General features: G+C 47.0%; 1 protein-coding gene across 1 annotated transcript; it reads left to right on the top strand.

Annotated features, from left to right (window-relative positions):
- Positions 1 to 11320: 11320 nt before the first annotated feature.
- On the top strand, positions 11321 to 21002 carry CAMK1G (calcium/calmodulin dependent protein kinase IG). The gene is made up of 11 exons (XM_075722312.1): positions 11321 to 11412; positions 14341 to 14469; positions 14990 to 15064; positions 15842 to 15980; positions 16122 to 16245; positions 16793 to 16868; positions 17456 to 17568; positions 18642 to 18720; positions 19126 to 19213; positions 19984 to 20411; positions 20909 to 21002. Exons 1-11 carry the CDS (start codon positions 11321 to 11323, stop codon positions 21000 to 21002), a joined length of 1437 nt encoding a protein of 478 aa, XP_075578427.1.
- Positions 21003 to 23208: the final 2206 nt, after the last annotated feature.

Here is a 23208-nt window from a genome sequence, read left to right as displayed (position 1 = left end):
CCATCTCAATTACCCACTTAGACGGTGCAGCTGAGACGGACCAGTGGGTCATCTGAGCAGGAAAGCCATTATCTGCTGTGTATGTTGTCAAATTTCATAGGAAGGCGGTGGGAAGGTTCCTTCTGACAAGAAATGGTTTTGATTTAGTGCTACTGTAACGAACTGCATGGTGTGTCTAAAGATGACAGAGTACCTGGAAGGTAGTCTATTTACCCGTAAGGATAACTGCCATCTCTTTAAACAGAACAGAAAAAAGATTATTTAAATAGGTTTGGATATATTCCCTGTGTCATAGCAGACATGTTAGCTGCCAGCAGCCATCCCACAGCTATTTTCAAATGGTCAGAAAACAGATATTCTGAACAGTTATATCTAGCAGGATCCAGGCAGATAAAAATTTCTCCGAGCATCACCAAAACCAGGTAATGGCCCTTTATGGGTAACAGCACCTCAGGAAATTATACTAAACTGTGTCTCTGGTCACCTTACGCATAGGTGAGTAAAGTGAACACTTCCAAGTGCTGCTGGTCAGCCAGGTCTCGTGGGAAACGTGAGGACAACGTTACAGAGCTCCAATCAAGGCTACTAAAGTGCAGTTTGCAATTTCAGGCAAAGCTGGCTTTTATCAGTACTCCCACATGCCGAGAGATGGACTCTGTGACTGCTTATGAAATGTTTTGTCATCTAGCTTCCACTTTTCAGCAAGCTGATGAAAAAAAAGCATAAATCCATCAGTCGTGTTGTCTTACCAACTCCTGATATGTTTTGGCTACTTACAGAGAGTAAGAAAAGTCTTTGGAGCAGATGTGAAATTCAGATCTTGTTTGCTCACTTGTCATCACTCAAAAAGCAAAACAAACACTCCTGCTCCTGCAAAACTTAGCCCTCGTGTCCCGCCACTCTGCGCACTTGCTCGGTCTCCCCGTGGATGACAGTTCCTTTTGGTCCATAGCCCGGTCCCATGTTCTTTAAAACTTCCTGTGAAGTGCCAGAGAAGCAGCGATAGCGAGCCCAGGAAATTGGGTCAATCAGTCCATGTGGCAATTACGCTGAAGGTGTCACTTGTAAAAAGTATCTAGAATGCCATTGTATTGCACCTGAGAGCAAAAGGTAATCCATAGAGAGTCATGAAAAATTATTTCATGAGTAACTTCCTGGTCAGTGTGTTTGTCAGTATTTTCAGTGTGAGTTCCTGTACCTCGAGGCGGGTGTTTTACAGGTATGCGGAGCCACCTACACACTCTGGATAGCACAAAAGCAGCCAGGAAATCAGTTTATTACAAATGCCCATTTTCTTTCTGATACTTCAACAAGCTCTCCAAATCTCATGATGTTTCTCATCTTTCTGATACTCCAGAACGTGGAGCTGGTTTGGCAGGACTTCCACGTACTTCTCCAGAAGTGACACATGCAGTTTTTCAGCATCTTCTCCTTGTACCTTAGCTGCCCTTCCTGGCGTTTTGCTGTTCCCCAGGCACGCGTGGAGCCGAGGCGCGGCCGGCTGAGTGACCGGCAGCAGCGAGGCAGGGAACGGAACCCCAGGTCAAGGCTGTCGCCATCCTCCTCCAGGACTGCTGAGCAGGTCGGGAGGTGCTGGTGGTGTATCGCTTACAGAGGGGTTTGTTCTTCTTGTTCTTGCGCCTGTAATCACAGATAAAACAGAAAAAGTGATTTGAAGCTGCTATCTGGCCCAAGAGGAAAAAAAATCTTAACAGAAACACACCTAATCACATATGACACAAGCCCAGAAGAATCAAACTGGATTCTTTCTTAAGCTAAATTCTACAATACTGTTATCTCCTTGATTATTTACTGCACGCAGTAATAAGCAAACAAAGAAAAATTGCTCTTGGTAAAGTCTTTCAGCCAAATTTCAGCATCCTGAAAGATTTTTTTTTTAACTGAAAAAAAGCAAGCTATATTTTTACTGGGAATGCCTTAATAGTTTTAGGTTTTAACAGCCATCGCATGGTATAAAAATAATTGTTCTGGAAATTCTGAATTTTATTGCTCCTGTTATCTTTTATTTTCTGTAATGACTGATATATTTAACCTTCTCCCCACCAGGATGACGTAGCAGGGAGGTGTCCTGCCATTCAAAGGCAACCAGTTTCCCGTTTAGAACGGGCACGTCACTGTGACTTTGAGAGGATGCTCCAGATGCACCGCCGAGGCCCGGGGCGATCGCCAGGGGAAGCCCAAGGCCAAGGAACAGCGGTGGGCAGCGGAGCCCCAGAGCACCGGGCGAGGCAGCCACGGGACCAGCCCTCGATGCATCCACCGCACTTCTGTGGTGATGACGCAGGAAATAAAGCAAAACTCAGACCCAGGCCGTCCTTGTCACCCTTTGCATCAAGTCTCTCTGTCTTTCCAGCGAGAGACGGTCTCTCTCTCTGCGGCTCTCCAAAGCGATGAGCGGTCGCGGTTGGAAAGGATGAACTTCTCAAGGCTTCACATGCATCGCCAGCCAGCAGTCACCACGATTTCCTGAGCCTCTCCTCCCCAGATGCACAAAATTAAGTTTTGCATTTCATGGATGCATAATTAACCCCTCGAGTAAACATCTATTCAAACCTACATAATTAGTACTTAATTTTTCAAAAAGCTAATGAAAGGCCCTTTTAGGTTCCTAATTGGCTGCTACTTCCTATTAGTCAACTCCGAGTATGAACTATCAACATAGGAAATGCACTATGTGACAGGAACCATGCAGACCGGGAACGGGAGGCTGAAAGCTGACAAGCAGGATGGCCAAGCATCTGGGGGCATGATCAAATATATGACTGTCGTTGTGCAACACAGACTAAACGTGATTCAAAAGTAGACATTCTTCAGTTGAAGAAACTCAGTCTCAAACTCAAACTCACAATGTTTGATATTTAGGTCACGGGGTGGTTGTAAATTTTGGGATGGTGGTTTGTATAGTGGGTCAGGACATGTCCCAGCAAGACAGTTTTCTACGAAAACAATGGCAAGACGAGAGATGTGCTATGTGGAATTATTTAGGGACAGATAATCAAGCTGTACAGTAAATGTACCACTGAACAGCTTAATTAACAGCGTGTACCTATCAGGAGCTAATTACATGATTCTTTACTATTTTTAAATGAATGGTTACCACTTAATTCCCAGGACCATAATTACCAGGTTAAGAAGAACGTGCAAAACCTATGGCTGAGTTCTTTGGATAACTCAGTTACCAATTTAACCCCTTTATTTATAAAAATAAAGCCTATAGAAAAGAGCAACGCTTTCCAACAGAGACAGCACAGATTCAAAGCAGCAGCATCTAGTTCCACATCAGCTCGTTCCCAATCACGCTGTAAATGAAGGAACTTCCTTGCTTTACAGTCAGTGTCTGCGTTTTAAGGCAACAAAGGAAAGCAAATAACGCTTGGAGATTCCACTTGAGAGGAATATGTTATTGCGTTGCATGTTATTTCAAGGAGCTTATCTAGAATAACACCTTCCCCTGACCAACTGCTCAGAAATCCCAGCTGCATTGCTTATAGAAGTCCTTATTTATTTATTTTTGCTTCGAAGTCCACGTTGTTTGCATTGGCTGTGCTGCAGTGCTCTCTGCTGGCACCAACCTGGGAGTTCTGGGGATGCTGCAGCTGGGCAAAGGCAGTGACGCGGCTGTCGCACCCCGAGCGCGTCCACCTGGGCATCTCACCTCTGCTGCTGCCAGGCCCAAGGATTTACAACCCGTGAGTCAAGCTCCTGGAAAACCCTGAGATTACCAACACCGGTTCTTTGTATTTGCTTTCTGAGTTTGCATTTATGTTCGGGGTGTCACATCTCAAAACTTCTCTGCTTGAACCCTCTGTGCACGTGCTTCCTGCACAAACAGCCCTGCTGCCCTGTTTGCCCTCTCACTGGTAATATTCAGGAGATATTTTCTTTTCTCGCTTCTTTGCAAAAACTCACAGAATTGTTCCAGGTCCCTTCTCACCAGGAGAGCGGGTCCCGCAGGGATGGGGCTAACAGCGCCTTTCAAACACCTCTGCAAACGGGCTGCTGTAATTTGCACATTGCGCTGTTGGTTTCCATCACACCTCCTCACTTCTGATTCATGCCGTTAAAAACTAGATTGTTGCTTGCTCTGAGTGTCTTTGGTTAATAACTGCTATTTTAACTCAAGCCCAATGAGACCTCAGCAAAAGTCCCTGAACTGAATTGCCTGTTATCCTAGATTTCTATCAGGCAGGGTCGAGAGCCACCATCTCGGTTGATTCTTTCCACAGCAAAGCACACAAAGGAGCTTTTCCCTCTCGCTCCCACTGGATTGTTGGTGTTTTTCTCAGTGTGTTTCTGAAGGCCAAACTCTAAACACTGCTGTTGTGGGGAATGGTGCAGCTCTTGCATACTGAAGAGCCCTCCTCTGCTTTCCTTTTTTTCAGGCAAGTTTCTTCCTGCTGCTAACTGATGGCTGTCCCTAGCATTGCCCTGCTGCAGTCGTGCTCTTTCTGTAAGATTTATAATACATTTACAGCAAGTGCTACAAGAGCAAGGCAAGGCGTGCATACCCACTCCCGTTTATCACAGCCGTCTCCTCTTCACAACTAATAACACCACACAGACCCCAAGGACTGGAGCGCAGTAAATGCTTCCCTCTTGTTCTCATTATCTCCGCCTTAAACTTCCCCCAGAGCAATTGCGTTCTCACGAATCGTGTCGTTTTTAATTTCTCTACCCCGTAACCACCCTACAGCCAACCCCTCCTGGCCCGAGCCGGTGCCCCCCGCGCGGGGCCAGCGAGCGCTCCTCCGTGCCAGGCAAACGAACCCGGGGTCAGACACCAGCATCACAGGGAAGAGGGATGCTCATGCACAGGTGCCAGAGTGCCAACAAGGAGAACAAACTATCTGGAATTATCATCATCACGAGCCTTTTTCAATAAAGGACGCGTTGCTTCCCTCCTCTGCCTCCCCTGTGCCCGTCTACCGGCCACCTGGGCAGCGCCTGCGGGCAGCGCTCTGCTGCGGGTACGCGGGTTCCTTCAGCTGAGTCTGTCCTAAAATGCCCTCCATGCTCCAGGGGGTCCTTTGCTTCTGCGTTACCTCACAACACAAGTTTTAACCGCAGCTATTAAATTTCTAGTTAGGATACAACTGCTGATAGCTTTTGGGAAAGTAAAAGGAGTTAATAAGACAATCCAGAATCTTGTAAAATAATAACAGATGAGCTGAGAACTGAATATGACAAAGACAGTAATACTGAAAGCATTAAATTGTTTTTATGTTTTAAAACCTGGAATTAATAGATGGGAATGAAAGAGCAAGAGGCAGAAGCGGCCAGCACCTCCCTCGCTCGAGGTCTGTCCCGAGGCACGGCGGGCAGAGCAGCCCCTGCCCGGGCACTGCGCCTCCTTTGCTGCCTGCCACGCGTTCTGCACCGGGGTGCAAATGGAAACGTTTGTGTTGCAGCAGGACCAGAGGGACTGACCCGCGTGTCCGTCTTTATACATACATACATATAGGGGCATATATCTATATGCATGGTGTAAACATACACCCCAATAAATGACCTCACGTTACCCTGATTTTGGTGTCTCACCCGTGATGCCAGCAGCGGGACTGCCCCCCCCCCACTCCAGAGGAGCTACAGACAAGGCCACGCAAAGGCTTTTGAAAGACGTTAAAGGGAGAAACAGGTGGAGCTTTACAAGGGTTTCAAGATCAGATAATGCAAATTGTACCGAAACCTAGTGCTAAACAAAAGCTTAACATTCAAATCCACATCCAGAAATTCTGACCAAAATCCCCAACACCATGGGGTTCACAGTGATGGAGTTCAGCCAACAAAGAAATGGAGAATAGTAACTGCCTTCGCCTTGGAACTAAGCTACTGAAGAAAAAAATGTGAAGAAAAATAATGTGGTCATCTAGTATTGCCTCAGAGTTGATTTATTCCTGATATAAAACTAAACTTCGCAACACATGTACCTTTTTCATGCCTTATTCTAGATGGCAGTGTAAATCAATTGTGAGCGCAGTCAGTAAAGTTGTTATTGCCATCTCTAAAAATCCTACAGTATAGAAAAGATCCATAGAATTATTAATATTTCCTAGAGTCACATGTGCTGTGCTTCTTGGGAAGGCACACGCAGAGGTTTTGAAAGTCAAAATAGAGCCATCACATGGTTTAAAATAGTCCAAAACTCTGGTGATAGAGATTAATCTCTGCTGCAATGCTTTTTCTCCCTGGTTTTGTACCATCTAAAAATGGTGGAGAGCGTCACCTTCCCAGTGCTGGAGGTGAGAGGGCTGGGAGCATCCTGGTGGGAAATCCCGTCCCAGCCCAGTCCCGCTCCACACCGTGCGGCCCCGCAGACCTCCCAGCGTCATACAAAAGAAAACAGGGCATTTTTTTCAATACCAAGGAGTCATTTGTTTGATTAAAGCAAATTATATTTGCATTCCGCCCGGGAATATGTCAATACCAAATTCGGTACTCGCAGGAGCGGCTGCTGCTGCACGCCGTGCACCATTTCTCCCGGCAGCAGCTGAATCAATTCCTGCCGGCAAAGCGCTCGGGTTCCCGTGTCCGCGCTGCCAGGTACCGCTGCCGTTATTGGCAGCGACGTGCACGCACACGCACACCCACCGGCAGCTCGTGCTCGTGGCAGTTTACTCCTCGTGAAGTGCTGCCTGGTTACCACCACGGCACAGCCATCTCCTCCTCCCCGCTGCCGGGGAGCACCCAGGCGGGCTCTAATCCCTGCAGACCGCGGGAGCCGAGCCGGAGCAGCAGCGAACAGGAGTTGCTTTGTTTGTGCTGACTTGGGTAAGCAAAATATTATTTCCTTAGTAGCCGTTTGCTTTTCCTGTCTGTTCTGTGCAGTGAAGCAGGTGGGATTCCGGCTAACCTGGTCTTTTTAAATGAATTTGATCTCGTAACAGGAAAATACCGGAGGACTTCTCTGCAGAGACTGTTAGCCTAGTATCCTACAGCACTCATGTTATATTTAGCAATTTCATAGAAAGCTGCCTTCTGACATTTTACTTCAAAAGTATTTTAAGGAATCTGAAATATTATAATGAAAATTGTGATTTTGCAAGTGTTCATCAAGGACTACTAAGTTAACACACTGCTTTTGAATCGATGGAGTGGTGGGATGAATACAAGATGTTTAATGTGGATTTGTTTCTAATGGCGAGCTCATGTTTTCAGTTTCTTGTTCTTTTGTCCCTGAACACAGAGGCTGGCCTGGCAGTTAATTCATTCACATGCAGATTGCTTGTTTTGGTGTATTTTTTAAAACAAAGCCCTTTAACTTTGTATTCTCCTTTTTTTTTTTTTCCCCTGTAAACTTCTGTCTAATTCTAAAGGCAAAATCATGAAAGCGGCACATATCTTCCCCCTCCACATGTAACTTTGTCACAAGACTATTAATCATGTCTTACAATAATTTTGCTAATGCAGTATATCCATTCAGAAGCAGAGTATCTGTCTGCAGATGGATTTGTTACTGTGAGATATGAAAGTGGAACAAATTTCTTCAGGAAATATTTAAGCAAGGTCATAATAACATTCATTACATTCTAAGCAATGATGTGTCATTTGCTGGATCAGACAGAGTATAGCAGCAGTCACATTTATTGACTTAGTCTGTAGAAGAGCCCAAAGGTTAGACATTAATATTGAAACTATTTACTACTTTCAGCATATACTCATCAGACTGAAGTCCTGCATGTTGCTTAATTTGTTATGATGGAGAAGAGGAAAGCTAAACAAATTAAAGCAATATGATGTACTCCATTTTAATCTCCGAAGGTCTTTTCCTACATCAATTAATGAGCATTTCCATTTTCTTATGCGATCTTAACACACTACTGTTCTTGCACTGTCAAAAGGTGGATGGGCAAAAGGGCGAACACAGACCCTTCTCTAGATTAGGTGTTTAAAATAATGCATTTTTCAAGTGCATATTGGGTGCACTCTGCCCGTACCCCACTGCTGTGGCTGGGAGACATGCCCACCAGGCTGGGGGTGATGCACATGTGAATGGGGAGCCAGGGTGGATCTGACAAACCAAGTACGTCAGGAGCGTGATGGAAGCGCGTAGACGGACACATCGTATGGGGAAAACCTGCCAGTCCAAGCACGAAGTCTGTTTGCCCAACTTTTGTTACGATATTTTCTATTCCTGTGGAAAGTAAAGCTTCTTCAACTACACGAGTAGATACATTAAACCCCATTTACCCCTACACTGTGTACTAGCACCAAGAAAGGTCAGGACATTGTTGGGCCAGAGGCTGAATAAATAACAAAAAACAGACAACAAATATATCGAACATCGCATTCTCGCAAACTGCTGCAAAGCGCAACAAGTGGCTTAACCTGACTGAGAGGCAAAGTAAAGATGAGTTCCCAGAGCCTGCATCAGGAAAGTCACAGGTCTCGTAGTCCTGACATCGCAGCCTCTGCATCCTGCACCAGTCCCCTTTGCAAATACTTTCCTGTGTATCAAAAGAGGAAAAAGTACTGAGAATAACATGATCCGACGCGAGGAAGGAGGAAGGTGGGCAAGCATTCATCACCCGAGCACATACGCAGCTTTACATTTCAGGCAATTCAAACATTTCATTATTTTGCTCTCAAAATAGCAGCACTTACTCCCCTTCCTCGCAGAACGGCGAGGGGAGGCAGGAAATGACTTGCTCATGATGGCACAGAAAAACTGAGAAAGCAGGAAATCAAATACACGTGTAGGGAGTCAGAGCTATTCATCCAGCCTTTCCTCCAGATATCAGCAAAACCAAATGCCGTACGCAGAGAGTGACAGAAGGAGGAACTATAAGATGAACAGATGATTCACAGGAGACTAAAGAAAACACGATACTACCTTCCTTTAGAAGCAAAATCCGTTTTAAAAAGAAATGTCTTGAATTCACAAGGAATTAAACATGAGAATACATAAGTGAATCAAGCTTAAATGAGCAAATGTTGGGCAAATTTGACACTTGTGCTCGAACAGGCCAAATTCACAGGCACGAGCTGTCACCTCAGCCCTGGTGCCGGTGGCACGGCCCAGCCTCCCCGGAGCGGCTCCTCCGCACCGCACCGCACCGCGCCACGCGCGGGCTGCCCCAGGGAGCTTGTGCCAACCGGGCTGCGCTTCAGCGCGGGGGCTGCACAGCACCGGGGACTAACACACTGCTTGTCCCTGCAGCCAGGCTGACCTACTTTTTTTTTTTTTTTTTAGCTTCATATCCTTTGTTTGACAGTAGACTGGGAAAGAAACAGGGAGGTCATCTGAATTTTACCCGTCATTCAACATCACGCTGGCATCATGCATTTGCTATTTGGTTAAAGCGGGTAAAACTCACCTTCCACCAGCAGCTGAGCATCTCTGCCGAGAACTCTCTTTTTGCGACGTTCCAGTTCTGTAGAGATTTAGGATGGGTGGATAACTCCGAATTAAAACTTCATTCTGGGGCTCAAAATATTGGCAGAAAGGTTTCTACTAATTGATCAGTGTTTTTGTGAAGAACTTTTGCTCTTCACTGATTCTAACCAGCAAGATATGGCTGTTTTGTATAAGGAGTTGTATTTCTAGGAGTCACAAGTGCATCAGAATCCAGAAGGTAAATAAAGGTCAAGTGCACGCTGGCCTTTCATGACTTTATGGACTGAAGCCTTCAACTGTTTACAATTCAGTCAATTTTGTTTTCAGTAATGTTAAATTAACCTTTAAAAAAATGTGTCAAGGAGCTCAAAACTCTGAAACTGTGCTAATTAAGGAGATAAACTAGGTTCAGGAGAAATTCAATGTCTAAACTGTCTGTCATGAAACAAGATCTTTCAGCTTTCTCTGCTTTAATACTTCTGCCTTTACCAAACGCTTATTTTTACACAAAAGATTATGCTTTGTCTTTCGAAGGCTCAGCTGCATCTCACAGGTTTCTGGGCAGCCGTTCCTGCTCTTGGGAAGTGCGATGTTCCACGTACCGAGGGGAAGCTCCACGTACCGAGGGTGCTGCTGTCAGCACCCAAGCCCCTGCTGCCTGGGGATATTTTCAGCGCATTTCTTTCGTATCCTGATAGTGTGGATGAGCCACTTTTTAAATTTTTTTTTTCCTTAGTCTCAGAGCTTCTTTCTCACCTTCCAGCATACTTCCAGTTCTGTAATGTTAGATCTGATCTTATTAAGAGTACTTAGGTGTTTGTATAACATTTCACACCTCCCAGACCTTGTGCAAGCTCTAAGTCACTCTCCCACCGCTCCGGAGAGCTCGCCCCAGGCTGACAGCGTTACTTTCTGTATTACAGCCGTGCCGCCCAGCTGCGCTCTAAAGAGCTTAGCAGTGGGGGACTGGGACCTGACCAAGGTCAAGCTGCCCGTGAACGGCAGCATGCGTTTCAGATGCACGGGTCAGCTGGGAGTCCCACGGCTGCGTTTATAGACAGACCAGATTTCCTGCAGTTACATCCTCCAGCACCGATAACACGCGCTCAGCCACCGCCCCGCAGCGCGGGGCGACTCCAGAAAGCTGCGTTTTCTGTGAGCCGCTCTCGCCGCCCCGCCGCACGCCGAGTGGGGGGCTGCAAGCGGGGACCGCTGGCTCCACGGCCGCAGCGCACAGGCACACCATCGGGGCCTGGCACCCCGTCACCACGCCGGCGGCCTCCCACCAGCCAGCACTGTGGCATCGCAGCCCTGCGAGAAAAAGGCGATGGGAAGGTTATGACTCAGAGCAAAAGCAATCTGTCAATTAACAAAAATTAAAGATGACAGCAGTACAAACTGTACAAGACAGATCAACAAAATGTTTTATATCAATTCCCCTCCCTACAGTCATGAGCTCTTTAAACTATTTATTATTTGAGCGATAAAGCAGCTCAACTATAATCCATCTCCATCACTAGTTGTACCTACCTTTTAATCCATTAAGTCATGGATGCTTTAGTTAAAATTAGCAACCGTTCAGCAGGGCTTTTTTAACCACTAAATATGAAGCACAATATAAACATTTGTAATTGCCAGCATGCGCTAACCGAGTATACTGACAAGAGAGTATTACCATATGGTCACCGGCTCCTACCCAGCTGATCTGGTATTACGCTGCACTGACGGCCAGAGAGGGACGGGACAGCAGGGACATGGTCAGCACAAGCATTTGGGAGCGGCAAAAGAAGCGCAAAATTTCACATGCTTAAAAAGTCTGACTCCTCTGACCAAGCAAACACCATTCACGGCATCCTGAATCCAGCTAGCTCCTGGGTAGTCCTGTTCATGCGAGCGCCTGCCACGCCAGTCACCTCTCTCCTCCTCCTCTTCCTCACAGCCTTCCCTGCTTCCACTCTGGAGGAGATGGGTCGCAAGGAAGAGGACAACAGCAGCTCCTGGAAGAAACAGACGAGCAACATCCGAAAAACATTCATTTTCATGGAGGCCCTGGGATCGTAAGTACCACAGCTGCTCTCTGCACAGAGCCACCTCTAGAGTAGCCACCTCTAGAGAGCGGCTTCCCAGCCCAGGGCCGCGACTCCCTTCCTGGCACTGGCCAACGTCACAAGAAAACGGCTCCCTCCGAGACAGGCACCCGTCACCAGGCGAGCGGTGGCTGCCGCATCGCTGCTGCTGCTGCTGCTCCGGTTCATGGCTCACGCTTGCCAAGCAGCACCGGAGCAGCTCCTTCCCACCCAGCCCCACGGCACGGCTCCGGGTCAGCTCTGCCCTTTCTTCCTTTCCCTCTAAGCCTGCACGGCAGCTTAGTTCAAGTTTTTGCTGCTGAGCACACTGGTCTGCTGCTGCTGCAACGTCAAGCAAGGTCAAGGGATGGCTCTGAGAGCGGTATTATAATAATAAGTCTTATATTTAGCTCATAAGCCCTGACTCAGTGGAGGGATGAAACAAGAACAAGGATGTTCAAGTTGTACAATGCTTCTCTGTGAGTTAACAGCTTGATTTGCCTATTCATGCGAATGAGACAAGAAAACATTTCCAAGGTGGTGGAGGAGGAATTGAGTTACCTCCACCAGTGAGTTCTGTCACAGCCAAATTTTCTGTGACTTTAGAACCCACAGCAGAGCTCCCAAAAAACAGCAACTCCAGAGCTGGTGACATTTTGAAATACCGTGTTCCTGGTCAGCCTCAGAAATTAGTTAAATTATCCAGCAGCTTTCTCTAATGGAATGAGGTTAGAAAAAGCTTTATTCTCTCCTAGCCAACTTGTTGATTCATCATCTTTTAATAAGGGGCATAATTATTATAAACTGTTTGGGACAGATACACAGAACAGATGCCCCAGCATCTGATTTGTAGGTTGTTCATTTCCTACTTTTACATTAATAGGAAAATTTAGCATTAGAAATGGGGTTCTTTTTCCACATGCACCGCTTCAGCTAGCTGAAGAATAAAAATGAAGATCTAGGACCTAAAACTACCCGGAGCCTTGCTATCAACTTCCCCCAGCACCCACAACTGTTGCATTAGGGACCTTAGCGAGGGCATCCCTGCCTGTTCCCCGAGAGCTCTCAGGAACTCGAAAGGCATTTCCACAAAACAGCCTTCAGAGCTCAAATGCGTAAAAGGAGAAAAATGTGTGAAACAAGGAAAAGGTCCCAACACCACCTGCTTTGGGGGCCAGAAAAGAGAAAAACATCGCATATAATTTACTGAGTGAAACAAAGATTCAAATTCATCCGTTGGGCTGCCTTCCCAGGGAGGAAGGGGTTTGGAACGGGTCATAAAAACCTATGGGGTTTTTTGTGGGGCGGGGGGAGGACACACAGTTTGTTGGTTTGGGGTTTTTTGTTCCTTGCTAGAAACTGGTCCTGGCACAGCCCAATTCCTCACAACCCCAGTGGTCTTGCACATGGTTTCAGCAGCGCTCAGGGGCCCATGGAGGAGGAGGAAAGCTGAGCCGAGCAAGGAGCTGCCTTCAGCTCCCGCTCCCCCCAGCCTCGTCGCCGGCTGCTGCTCCCTAACGCAGGCACAGGAGCAAAGCGCCGCGTGCCAGATGGGTACGGCTCCGTGCTCAGCCAGCCTATCTGCACAGCATGCTGGATTCTTTTAGTGCGTTACGGGAGATGCTTGTTTTCTGCCCTTGTTAATTGGGTTTGCTGCAATAGCATCCCAGCTAAGAAGGTGCTTCCGCTGCGCTCACCTTCCTCGCTCTGCCCTCCAGCTCCCTGCAGCGCTTCGCAGACTCACTGGCAAGTTCCATTTAACTGCCATCAATTAATCTGTTGCTCATTTGATGAGGATTATTGAGGACTGACCTGGCAAAGTATGCACCGTCACTATCCCAAGACACGTGTTCAGCTGCCTAAGACAAACCTTTAACAGGATTGCGAGCCTCAGGCGCGTTATAAATACCTGCTCATCGCTGCACTGGGCTGAACCCGTATCAGGAATGCAAGAGACACTCATTGTCGCTTTGTCACCGAGCATACGCAGCTATTAGCAGTCTCTGAAGAAAGGAAAACACATTGGGTGCTGAATGAAAGTATTAACTGAGGTTATCTAGTTGTTTTGCACTTTAGAGACACGAAACGTTTTGATATACCCAAATGGCAACATAATCGGGCCCCCTCGCTGTGGTTGGGCTATCTCGGGCCTCGGGGCAATGCTGACCGGGGCAAGTGAAGGACTACTTTAAGACCGTGGGGGCTTTGAGGAGACACAATTTGTATTAAGCAGGAATTTGGCCCCATTAGAGGGGAGGCTGTCAAGATCTTTCCACAGCGGGTTGCTAATCCCAAGGAGCACCCGAGCTGCAGACTGCCCCATTAGCGAGGTGGTTATCGATACAGCCCCCTGGCTGGGCTTGCACTTAGCCCGGCAAAATCCCCCCATTCCCCATGGATTCAGGTGCAAAGGTTCCTTGAAAGGCAGCGAGCTGTGAGACCAGGGATGGTGCCTCCTCCTGCACCCAGCCCCGAGGCAGGCGCTGAAAACCGTGGTTGCCGTCTGCCTGCCCGGAGGCGCGCTCTGAACCCGGCGCGGCTGGAGTGCACCAGTAGCCTGGCACGCACAGGAGTAACACACCTGGCTGTACAGACAGCCCTGAAGAACGTGATTTAATTGCATCGCAGGGATCTTTTTTTGTCCACTACCTCAACACAGCTTCATGGTGAACTATGTAAAAATAAGCTTTTCCTCTACAGAGGAAATTGTGGGGTTTCTTCTACATATTGCATAACCTTGCATTGAATATCCTAAGTTTGGGGCTGCTAGAGATGTAGTTCTAGCTTTACAATCAGCATCTACTTAGAGTTAAATTACTACCATATTGGTTTTTCTTGCTATTTCCTCTTTCTCTCTGTAAGTATCCTTCCAGTTCACAGCAGTGGCACCTACTGAAATAAATCTTCTCCTCTCTGCAGAGGTGCCTTTTCAGAAGTTTTCCTAGTGAAGCAAAGAAGCACTGGCAAGCTCTTTGCTCTGAAATGCATCAAGAAGTCCCCTCTCACAAGGGATAGCAGCTTGGAGAATGAAATAGCAGTCTTGAAAAAGTGAGTATATATGCATCGTAATGTAAAGTAGAACAAATGTCCTTTCCTAAGACATGTGGGCTCTACAGTAAGAATAATATAAAGAAATAAGTATTTATTTTTAAAGAATATATAAATATTACTATGAATTATAAAGTTTCTTCTCTCATTCCTCGGCTGGACTTGGAACCGAACAGCCGTACTGCCCCAGACCTGCGGAAGGAGATAGATGAAGCGAAGCAGTACTCGGGGAGGGAAGAACCAGAGTTAATGCTTTTGCAGCCCAAGTAACAGACCAGATGCAGAGCACGCAACTGCTTAAAAATGAAGGGTCTGGTCCTGTGCTGTCGGTGCCTGGTGCTCCGGAGGGGGTTTGCAGTGGCATCAGCCATGCTCTGCCACGCAGGGCAAGGGAGATCAGCCACAAAACAGCCCGGTGAACTTTCACTGGCAATTAAAGCAAGATGACCGTTGGGTTTTCCATTTGAGAAGCCACTTTGTGCTTGCCAGGTTTGTTTCTGACCCATCTTTATCTTTGCAGAATAAAGCACGAAAACATCGTGACTTTAGAAGATATTTATGAGAGCACAACCCACTTCTACCTGGTCATGCAGCTGTAAGTATCAGCAGAGCCATTTCTTTGTGGGCTGCAGAGGAAGAAGAGTGGCAGGACCAGGGTGATGCACCGTATTTCAGCACCTACACGCCAGAGTCCCTCACACGTAAAAGTTGCATGCGCAAGGGCCATTCAAACACCGCTCACTAACAGAGCGAGCGCCACGTGGTTTGAACTAACCTGGACAGTTCCCATGCTGTCTTGGCCCATGCTCACTTTAGCAGCAAGTTTCTAAACCAAGATTAGGATCTATTTATGCAAATTAATTCATCACAGTTTAGCAGGGCAGAGACAGAAGTATTTCTAATTAAAGCTGTGCCATGCAGGGTTTCTAGAAATGAGAATGGGCAACATGTCAGCTGCAGAGAAAGCAGCTTGCTGTGGGCATCAGCTCTGAGCACCCTGGTGCTACTGCTAACTTGCAAATTTAGCTAAAAGGAAGCAATTGCACAAAAACCTGTATCTGCTTGTGCAGCAGAGCCTGGAGGCAGTCCTGCCCACGGTGCTGGATGCCCGCGGCTCAGACCTGCTGGGAGTTGCATCGTAACCTTACCCAAACCCCTAGGGTTTCCCAGTAATGCTTACTGGCACCCTGAAATTGCACTCAAGAGTGTCCATCGGCCTCTCAGCCTCACAAAAACTGCTGCCCAAGGAACAGTTCTGCTGTAGGTGGAGCCATAAAAGGACCAGAAAATTAGCTTGCCTAACACGACAGCATGATTAGCTTTGTTTAATTTTCTTTTCAGTCTTTTTCTTTCTGAACTACTGTTTCCACAGGGTATCTGGGGGAGAGCTATTTGACCGAATTTTGGAACGAGGCGTTTACACTGAGAAAGATGCGAGTGTGGTGATCCACCAGGTCCTGACGGCAGTGAAGTACCTCCACGAAAATGGAATAGTTCACCGTGACCTGAAGGTGAGACCTGTCCCCCAGCAACAGCAGCGCCTCCGGGAGCTGGCGTGACTGCAGGCTTTACCCGCTCTACCCCATGATTTTCTGTTGTTCCTTTCCATTTTCCTACACAAAGTTCAACCGCTGACCACCCTGTGTTCACAGCCTGAAAACCTTCTTTACCTTACTCCCGAAGAGAACTCCAAAATCATGATCACAGACTTTGGCTTGTCTAAGATGGAACAGAACGGCATCATGTCCACCGCCTGTGGGACTCCAGGATACGTTGGTAAGCCAAGGATCAGGAATGGGCTCGTGCCGGTGGACTGTCTGGAAAAAAGGTTGTGCATGTACAGTACGTTGCCTAGCAAAAAGGAAAAAAATATATAATTACATTAACAATAACATGCTACTCACAGATGCACTGCGTGGACCACATAAAGACTGGATTACAGATGAGCGTAGAGGCTGCAAAATCCCAGAATGTTTAAAAGTGCAAAGAAAAGGATTAAAAAAAAAAAATTCTGCGTTAGTCATGTATTTATTGAAACTTTAACACGCTGCAATTTTGTTTGATGTCCACCAGATTGTGTTGGCTTGATCCACAGCTTACTGGTTAAAGCCTCAGGATGCAGGCAGAAATTGTCAGTGGTTCCTTCTATTCAAAGGCATAAATAGATACAAAAAGCACACACCAATCCAACTGGGAAATGGGGCTGTTACTGGCCAATTCTCCTGCACTGAGGAGAGGCCAAGTGTACAAGAACTACCGCTTTTCCCAGTATTGAATAATTTATTATTGCTTAGAATTTTCATTTGGTTTTGCTGTTCTGCAGCCCCTGAAGTCCTTGCCCAGAAGCCATACAGCAAAGCCGTAGACTGCTGGTCCATTGGAGTCATCACCTATATCCTGTGAGTAGAATCACAGAATCATAGGAACAAGAGCAAACAGCATCCCACTTATTTTTCCATGAGTTCCCAACTCCTCCGTTGCTTCAGACACCTCTGCAGAGTGGCAGCGCAAGCAGAGGTGATGCCAGACCTCCCATTTTGCTGCGGGAATACAGCAGGGGTATATTCTTCCTTTGCACAGATTCACTAGACCATAGAAATGAAAGGGATGCGAGGAATCAAGTACTGGAGCAGAGATGAAAGGAATCGCATTTTCTCTATTATGTGCCTCATCCTATGCTTTGTTTTTTTTTCAGTTGCCTACAAATATCATTCAATCTTCCTCAGTACTTTTTGTTTCATTTCCTCCCACACCATACAGCTATGTACCAGCTGTGGCTTTGTCCTTTCTCTGCTGCAGTTAAATTTTTAACTCTTTTCTGCAGCTTTACCAATACACTTAAATGGGAGGGACAGAGAGCTGGGTAGAGCAGCCTCCTCTGTTACTCACTCCCTCGTGTTGCCCGCACGTGCCCAGCCCGGCCGGGCTGCGGAGGAGCCTGTGGATGGCAGCGCCAAAGGACCGCTGGCTTTCTGCTCTGTTCCAGGCTGTGCGGGTATCCTCCTTTCTACGAAGAGACCGAATCCAAACTGTTTGAAAAGATTAAGGAAGGCTACTACGAGTTTGAATCTCCGTTTTGGGATGACATCTCCGAGTCAGGTAAAGCTCTGGCACCAGGAAGCACCGCGCTCCCTCCCGCAAGCTGCATCCAGAGCCCTGCAGCCCGCGGGCACGAGCCCGCAGCAGGCGAGCCCCCACGCAGCCCCCGGACGCCCTTCGCTTGCCTCAGCGGGGACGGGAAAGGACGGAGCGTTGAACTGAGTCACTCGCACAGCCGCAACCCCCCAGACGTGGGAACGGATTGCAGAGGCTCCCAGCGCCGCGGTGGCAGGGGCGACACCGCCAAAGCTGAGCTGCGCTGGCAGAGCTTGGGGTACTCTGCATCCTCCAGCAGCCTCGGCTGAAGCCTCTGTTAACGTAACCCCGATTTTCACAAAGGATTAGTGAGCTCGGAGCGGGCTTAGGTTTCCCTTGGAAGCAGGGGAACTCCAGGTTTTTTTCACCTTGTTTTTCTGGGTTTTTTTTTGTTTGGTTGGGTGGGTGGGTGGGTTTTTTTTCTTTTTTCCTTTTCCCCTTTGCTTTTCTTCCATTAGGTCACATTTCCTTACAGCAACACAGCAAACCGTGTCAGCCACCACTGCACCCTTCCACCAGACTAACCTGCTTGCGGAGCTTGCCTGCGCAGAGTTTACCAAAGCCAGCATTTTCACAGCATATTTTGAATATCAACCTTTTATACACACAAACGAAACTAGCCTGAGGTTTGTTAGGATGTAATAACAAACACTGCAATCCTCCCTGGAGAAAAAAAAAAAAAAAAAGAAAAAAAATGGGAAGGATGCAACTGCTCTTTAGGGCCACTTCTAAATCTGCACAGTTTGCACTTTATGTTTTTACAGGGTTCAGGGTTATTTTTTAGCTCAATAAATTCAGCTCAAATTCATGTAATCTAAGCCTGAAGTTTAGTACGTCCCCAGTTAACATTTTTCATCTGGAGCCCTTCGCTACAAGCATCTCCCTTTAACAGAGTAACGAAGCGATACGAACGCCTCCTTCCCGGGGCTGAGCTTTGCAATGTTTATCTGCTATTGTTTGCCATGTCCTATGAGGATCATATCTTGGAACAAGGAGAAAATAACCTTTTCTCTCTGCTTCTCCTCCCCTCCCAACAGCCAAGGATTTCATCCGACATTTACTGGAGAAAAACCCAAACACGAGGTTTACCTGCGAAGAAGCCCTGCGGCACCCATGGTGAGAGGCCGGGGCCTCGGGGATTTTCCGGCCGCCGCGCCTCGCCCCACGTGCTCGGCGGTAGCTGCGAACAGGGGCGTCGCTCCAGCCCCCCTTACTAACGTCACCGTCTGCCCACGCGTGGCCCTGGGTGTTTCTCTTTTGTGCACAAAGAAAGAAAATGATGAATAATTAAAGACGCAATTTGTGCATATTTGCCTCCATAAACAGAGGCAAAGAAGAAATCCCATCCTGAGCTTTTCCAAGCTTTGAAGTGCATGTTTGTGTTACATTTTGTTGCTGTTTTTCCTTTGGGTTTAATTATTGCTGATTGAACGTACAAAGCAGTTAGTTGCCTCCAGAATGTGGAATGCCTTACAAATGCCATCTGCCTACGAGCCCATTTTCTTCTCTCCCCATCTGCAGGATTAATGGAAATACAGCCCTTCACCGTGACATATACCCATCTGTCAGCGCTCAGATTCAGAAAAACTTTGCAAAGAGCAAATGGAGGGTAAGTCGTCTGCTGGTGGGAGCCTAGAGCCATTTCACTAACAAATGCCAGTTGCTGCCATCTAGCAATAAACAAGGCTTCAGTTGTGTGGGTAAGAACCCAAAAGCTGAGATCCTCCAAAGGCTGCCTGAAAATCGCATGCAGTTACTGTTTATAGCACGTTTGGACCAACACTCCCTGCTGCAACGCATACTGGTGGATTTACCACAAACATTGCACTATAGTGGCCTCGCCAAGAAAGCAGAGGGGAGGGGAAAGGATTACTGCCTTTATACTGAGGGAGTGAAATTGGGGCTCAATCAGCAGATCTTTTTGGGAGCTTAATCCAGCTTTTCCTCCTTTCAGCCTTGAAGATAAATTGGCACTTCATTGACATCAAGAGTTTTAGTAAGAATTTAGGTGGAGAGAGGAATGCCATAGGAACCACATGTACGATAGCATTTTAAATACTTGCATTCAAAATTCAGCTCTAGTCGCCATTTCACACTGTGGGGTAATTTACAGCTGTTCCCCCTAATTTCCTCACATAGGAGTGGTTGTAGTGTTCAAAAGCATCTGCAGCTTGCTCTCAGTGAAAACCGCAGTGTTTATGCCAGTAACGAGCACGTCCCACTTTCCACGCTGTGCAAACAGCCAGCGCTAACCAGCACAGCGCTGCCCGCCCTGCGTGCGCAGCCGTTGCCCAAGGGGGACAGTCCGTGCGCCCCGCGGCACCCACCCAGCCTGGCATCGCTAGGTGCTCACTGTGGGGTTTTTGTCTCCTTCCCCAGCAAGCCTTCAACGCCGCAGCCGTTGTGCACCACATGAAGAAGCTCCACATGAACGGTCACGCAGCGGCTGAGAGCACCCTCCCCGTTATCCAAGTCGCAGAGGCATCCAGACCCAACACACCCACGGTGGCCACCCGGCCAGCAGTGCCAAATGAAGACAAGGACACGCCGCTCCCTCTGGTCCCCATGCAGGGCTGCCCAAACCCTCCCGCTCAGCTGCAGCAAGATGCAGGAATGAGAGAGGGAAAGCCGCAAAGCCACTCGGAGAGCGGACCGCTGCCCGCGGGCAGCAGCCTGGTCCTGCCAGATAACCACAGCCCGCCAACCAGAACTTCTTGTGGCTGCAGTCCAGCCTGCGTGGGGCACGAGAAAACTAAGACATCCTTCTGCTCCGAGACAGTGCTGCTTAAAAAATCTGCAAAATCCCAGTAGGTATCCAAGTCATTAGCCATAATTTCCAACAAAGTATATGGGAATAACCATCTCTGGAAGGAGTTGCCACCACTTAAGTTGCCAGCACCAGGTGGAGGTAGAAAGAAGGGAGGAATAAGGACAGAAGCAAATGTTTTGACTGGCTGGATAGCAGTACCCAGCCAAGTGCCTTCCATGCTTGTAGGAGCATCAGGTGAGGCACATTGCCCAAAGCTTGCAGTGAGCTGCCACACTCCATTGACTTGAGCACATTTGCTTTCCAGAAACTGCAATTGCCTGTGTTTAAAGCTGCAGATGCCAATTACTCAGCTGGTGCTGAGTGACTGGACCCTGTCTTTGCTGCAGTGTTGACTCGCACCCAGCTCTGCTTTGCTTTCGGCAGCTGATATTCTTTATATTAAAAACACAACTTCAGTTCACCTGCAGAATGATTGTAAATATTGCTATTTCTCTTTTTTCTTCTTTCTCATCCAATTCTTCCATTTCCAACCAGCCATTTCAAATCAGAAGTTCTTGTTCCAATGAAAACCAGTAAACACTCTTCTCACTGTGGCACTGGGCAAACTGGAGTTTGTTTGATCATGTGATGAGGAGGCAGCCACCGGGCTCCCCACATTGGTAAGTGCTCTGCAATCCAGTCACTAGCTGCTTTTAATTAATCCCATTATGGCATGAAAAAGGGAAAGGCACAAATAGCGAAGTGATTGTACATGAAATAAATTGAACCACGGGTTTTTTGCAACAGAAAAAGCCTTAACTAAACCATCTTTCAAGGAAGAAATCATCTTTCAGCTTCCATTAAGGCCAGTCCAGTGACTCCAAATCCAACTTCTACAATTACAAGAGGGTTGCCCAAGGAGCACGTGAAAGGAAGCCAAGCACAGACCTATCATATCAAACTCTACAATTACTCAAAGCTGCTCAGTGGAATCACACTGGAACCAAACAGCTTCATCAGCTGGGTCTCAGCTGTGACCATGAGCAAAGGACTGACAACAGGCTGCTGGTCCACGGCCAAGCACAGACAGGACATCTCTGCAGCCTGAAGGGCCACTCCCTTTCCCAGAATTCAGTCCAGGCAGGTCAGCTTCAGTTGCTTTGTTACCAGAGCATGGAGACATTCGTTTTGTAGGTATGCAGAGTACAATCATGAAAGTTTCATCCTGTTTGACCATAGCTTGGATTAATTCTGGGCTAGCTAAACTGTTATCATTTGCACCACGTTATATATGAGCAGTAAGAAGTATTGCTATTAGATCCTGCAATAAAGAATGTTCCTCAAAGGTGAGCATATGCTAGCATAGTTCTTCATAAAAGCTACATGAAGTGAGCTACATCCTGTCGTCTTATGACGCTCTCTACTGATGAGATTATATGAACATGTAAGAACTCTAATATACAAAGGATTAATAGAAGAGATAAATGCAAGCAAGATCTACCATAGGCTCCAAAAAGGTCCATTCCAATGATCAGTCATGCAATAACCCTTTATAAATAAGGCACACAAAGGGATCTAAGCTGTTCCTAATCCCCATGCTACTGCTTATTAACAGAAGGTAGCAGTCTAGTGAAACAAAGTTCAATCCTCAATTGAAATTCTCTCTCTTGCAGAAACAGAAGGGCTGTTTTACTCTTTTCTGCACTTCAAAGCCAGACATCAACAGCGCAAGCAAGAAAGGCGGCTGTGTCCCGCCAGGAGCAGGCGGGCAGCAGCGTCTCAGAGATCAGCGACCGACTGGTGACGAGCGGCACGTTAGTCCCAGGAATCCATCACTGCAGTGTCCTCAGGGTGTTTCTGGATCATTAAAGCTGGGAGAAGGCACGTTAGCAAAGGAAAGTCTGAGGCTACTGCTAGCATATTCAGTGTATATTATCCATACGACATCGCTCAGTGCTATAAGCTTTTGTTTACTGTTTAGTTGTCCAATGCATAAGTGCACTGCACAACGTAAATCCTATAAACCAAAGCCATGCAGAGTTTTACTCAGTGGCAGCTCAGTTATTTTTACAATCTGCATCCTCTCCGCTCCTTGGATTTTGGTTAGTCCCAGGCTTTGGCACGCTGAAGTTCAGCATCAACCAGTTGCCCAGGCTGCGCAGTTCTCACTTCAGCTACAAAAGGAGAGACAACCTGCTAGCAACCTCCATATGTCTGATAATAATCACAGCAAGTTCTAAATTCCTTGCTTCCAAGTCTGTAATTGCACAATAAATACTTGCTTAATAAAGCTGAGTTTTGTTTTGTAAAGTGCCCATTGGTTATTCATAGAAATTTGATGTGGAAACGGTCTATTAAGTCCCTTCTAAAGCATTCCCTGCGCATCTGCAGACCTGCTCCCTCTGGTATTTTTCTGGCAAAGCGTTACATGGTAAATAAGCAGATTGTGGCAGAAAGTCAAACAAGACATTTGACTTCACCTTTGAGTACGAGATCGCATTTCTCTTATTTGTATAAATACGAGTATGTTGTATAGATATGATGGAGATAAAATTCTCCATTTCTGTGATCTGGTTCTTTGAAGAAAGATCTAGGAGGGAAGTACTGAAGCCATGGCAAGTTTTAAGGATTAACTGCAGCATAGATAAAAAGTTTTAAAAGGCCCCACATGAGGGTTTTAATTTGAACAGTGACATTCAGCTAAAAGAGCTTGAGTTGGCTAAAACAAAAAAAAGAAATCATGTCTTGGTTTATAAATCCCTCTGGAAATAACAGCTTTGGGGATGTTTTTATTTGCAATGGAAGATTGATGTCTCTCCCCCTTTTCCCTCCAACCACTGGGCAGCTTCAGCCAG

Source organism: Pelecanus crispus, chromosome 17 (assembly GCF_030463565.1).
Source record: "Pelecanus crispus isolate bPelCri1 chromosome 17, bPelCri1.pri, whole genome shotgun sequence".
Lineage (NCBI taxonomy): Eukaryota > Metazoa > Chordata > Aves > Pelecaniformes > Pelecanidae > Pelecanus > Pelecanus crispus.
This window is presented reverse-complemented; position numbering and strand designations above follow the sequence as displayed.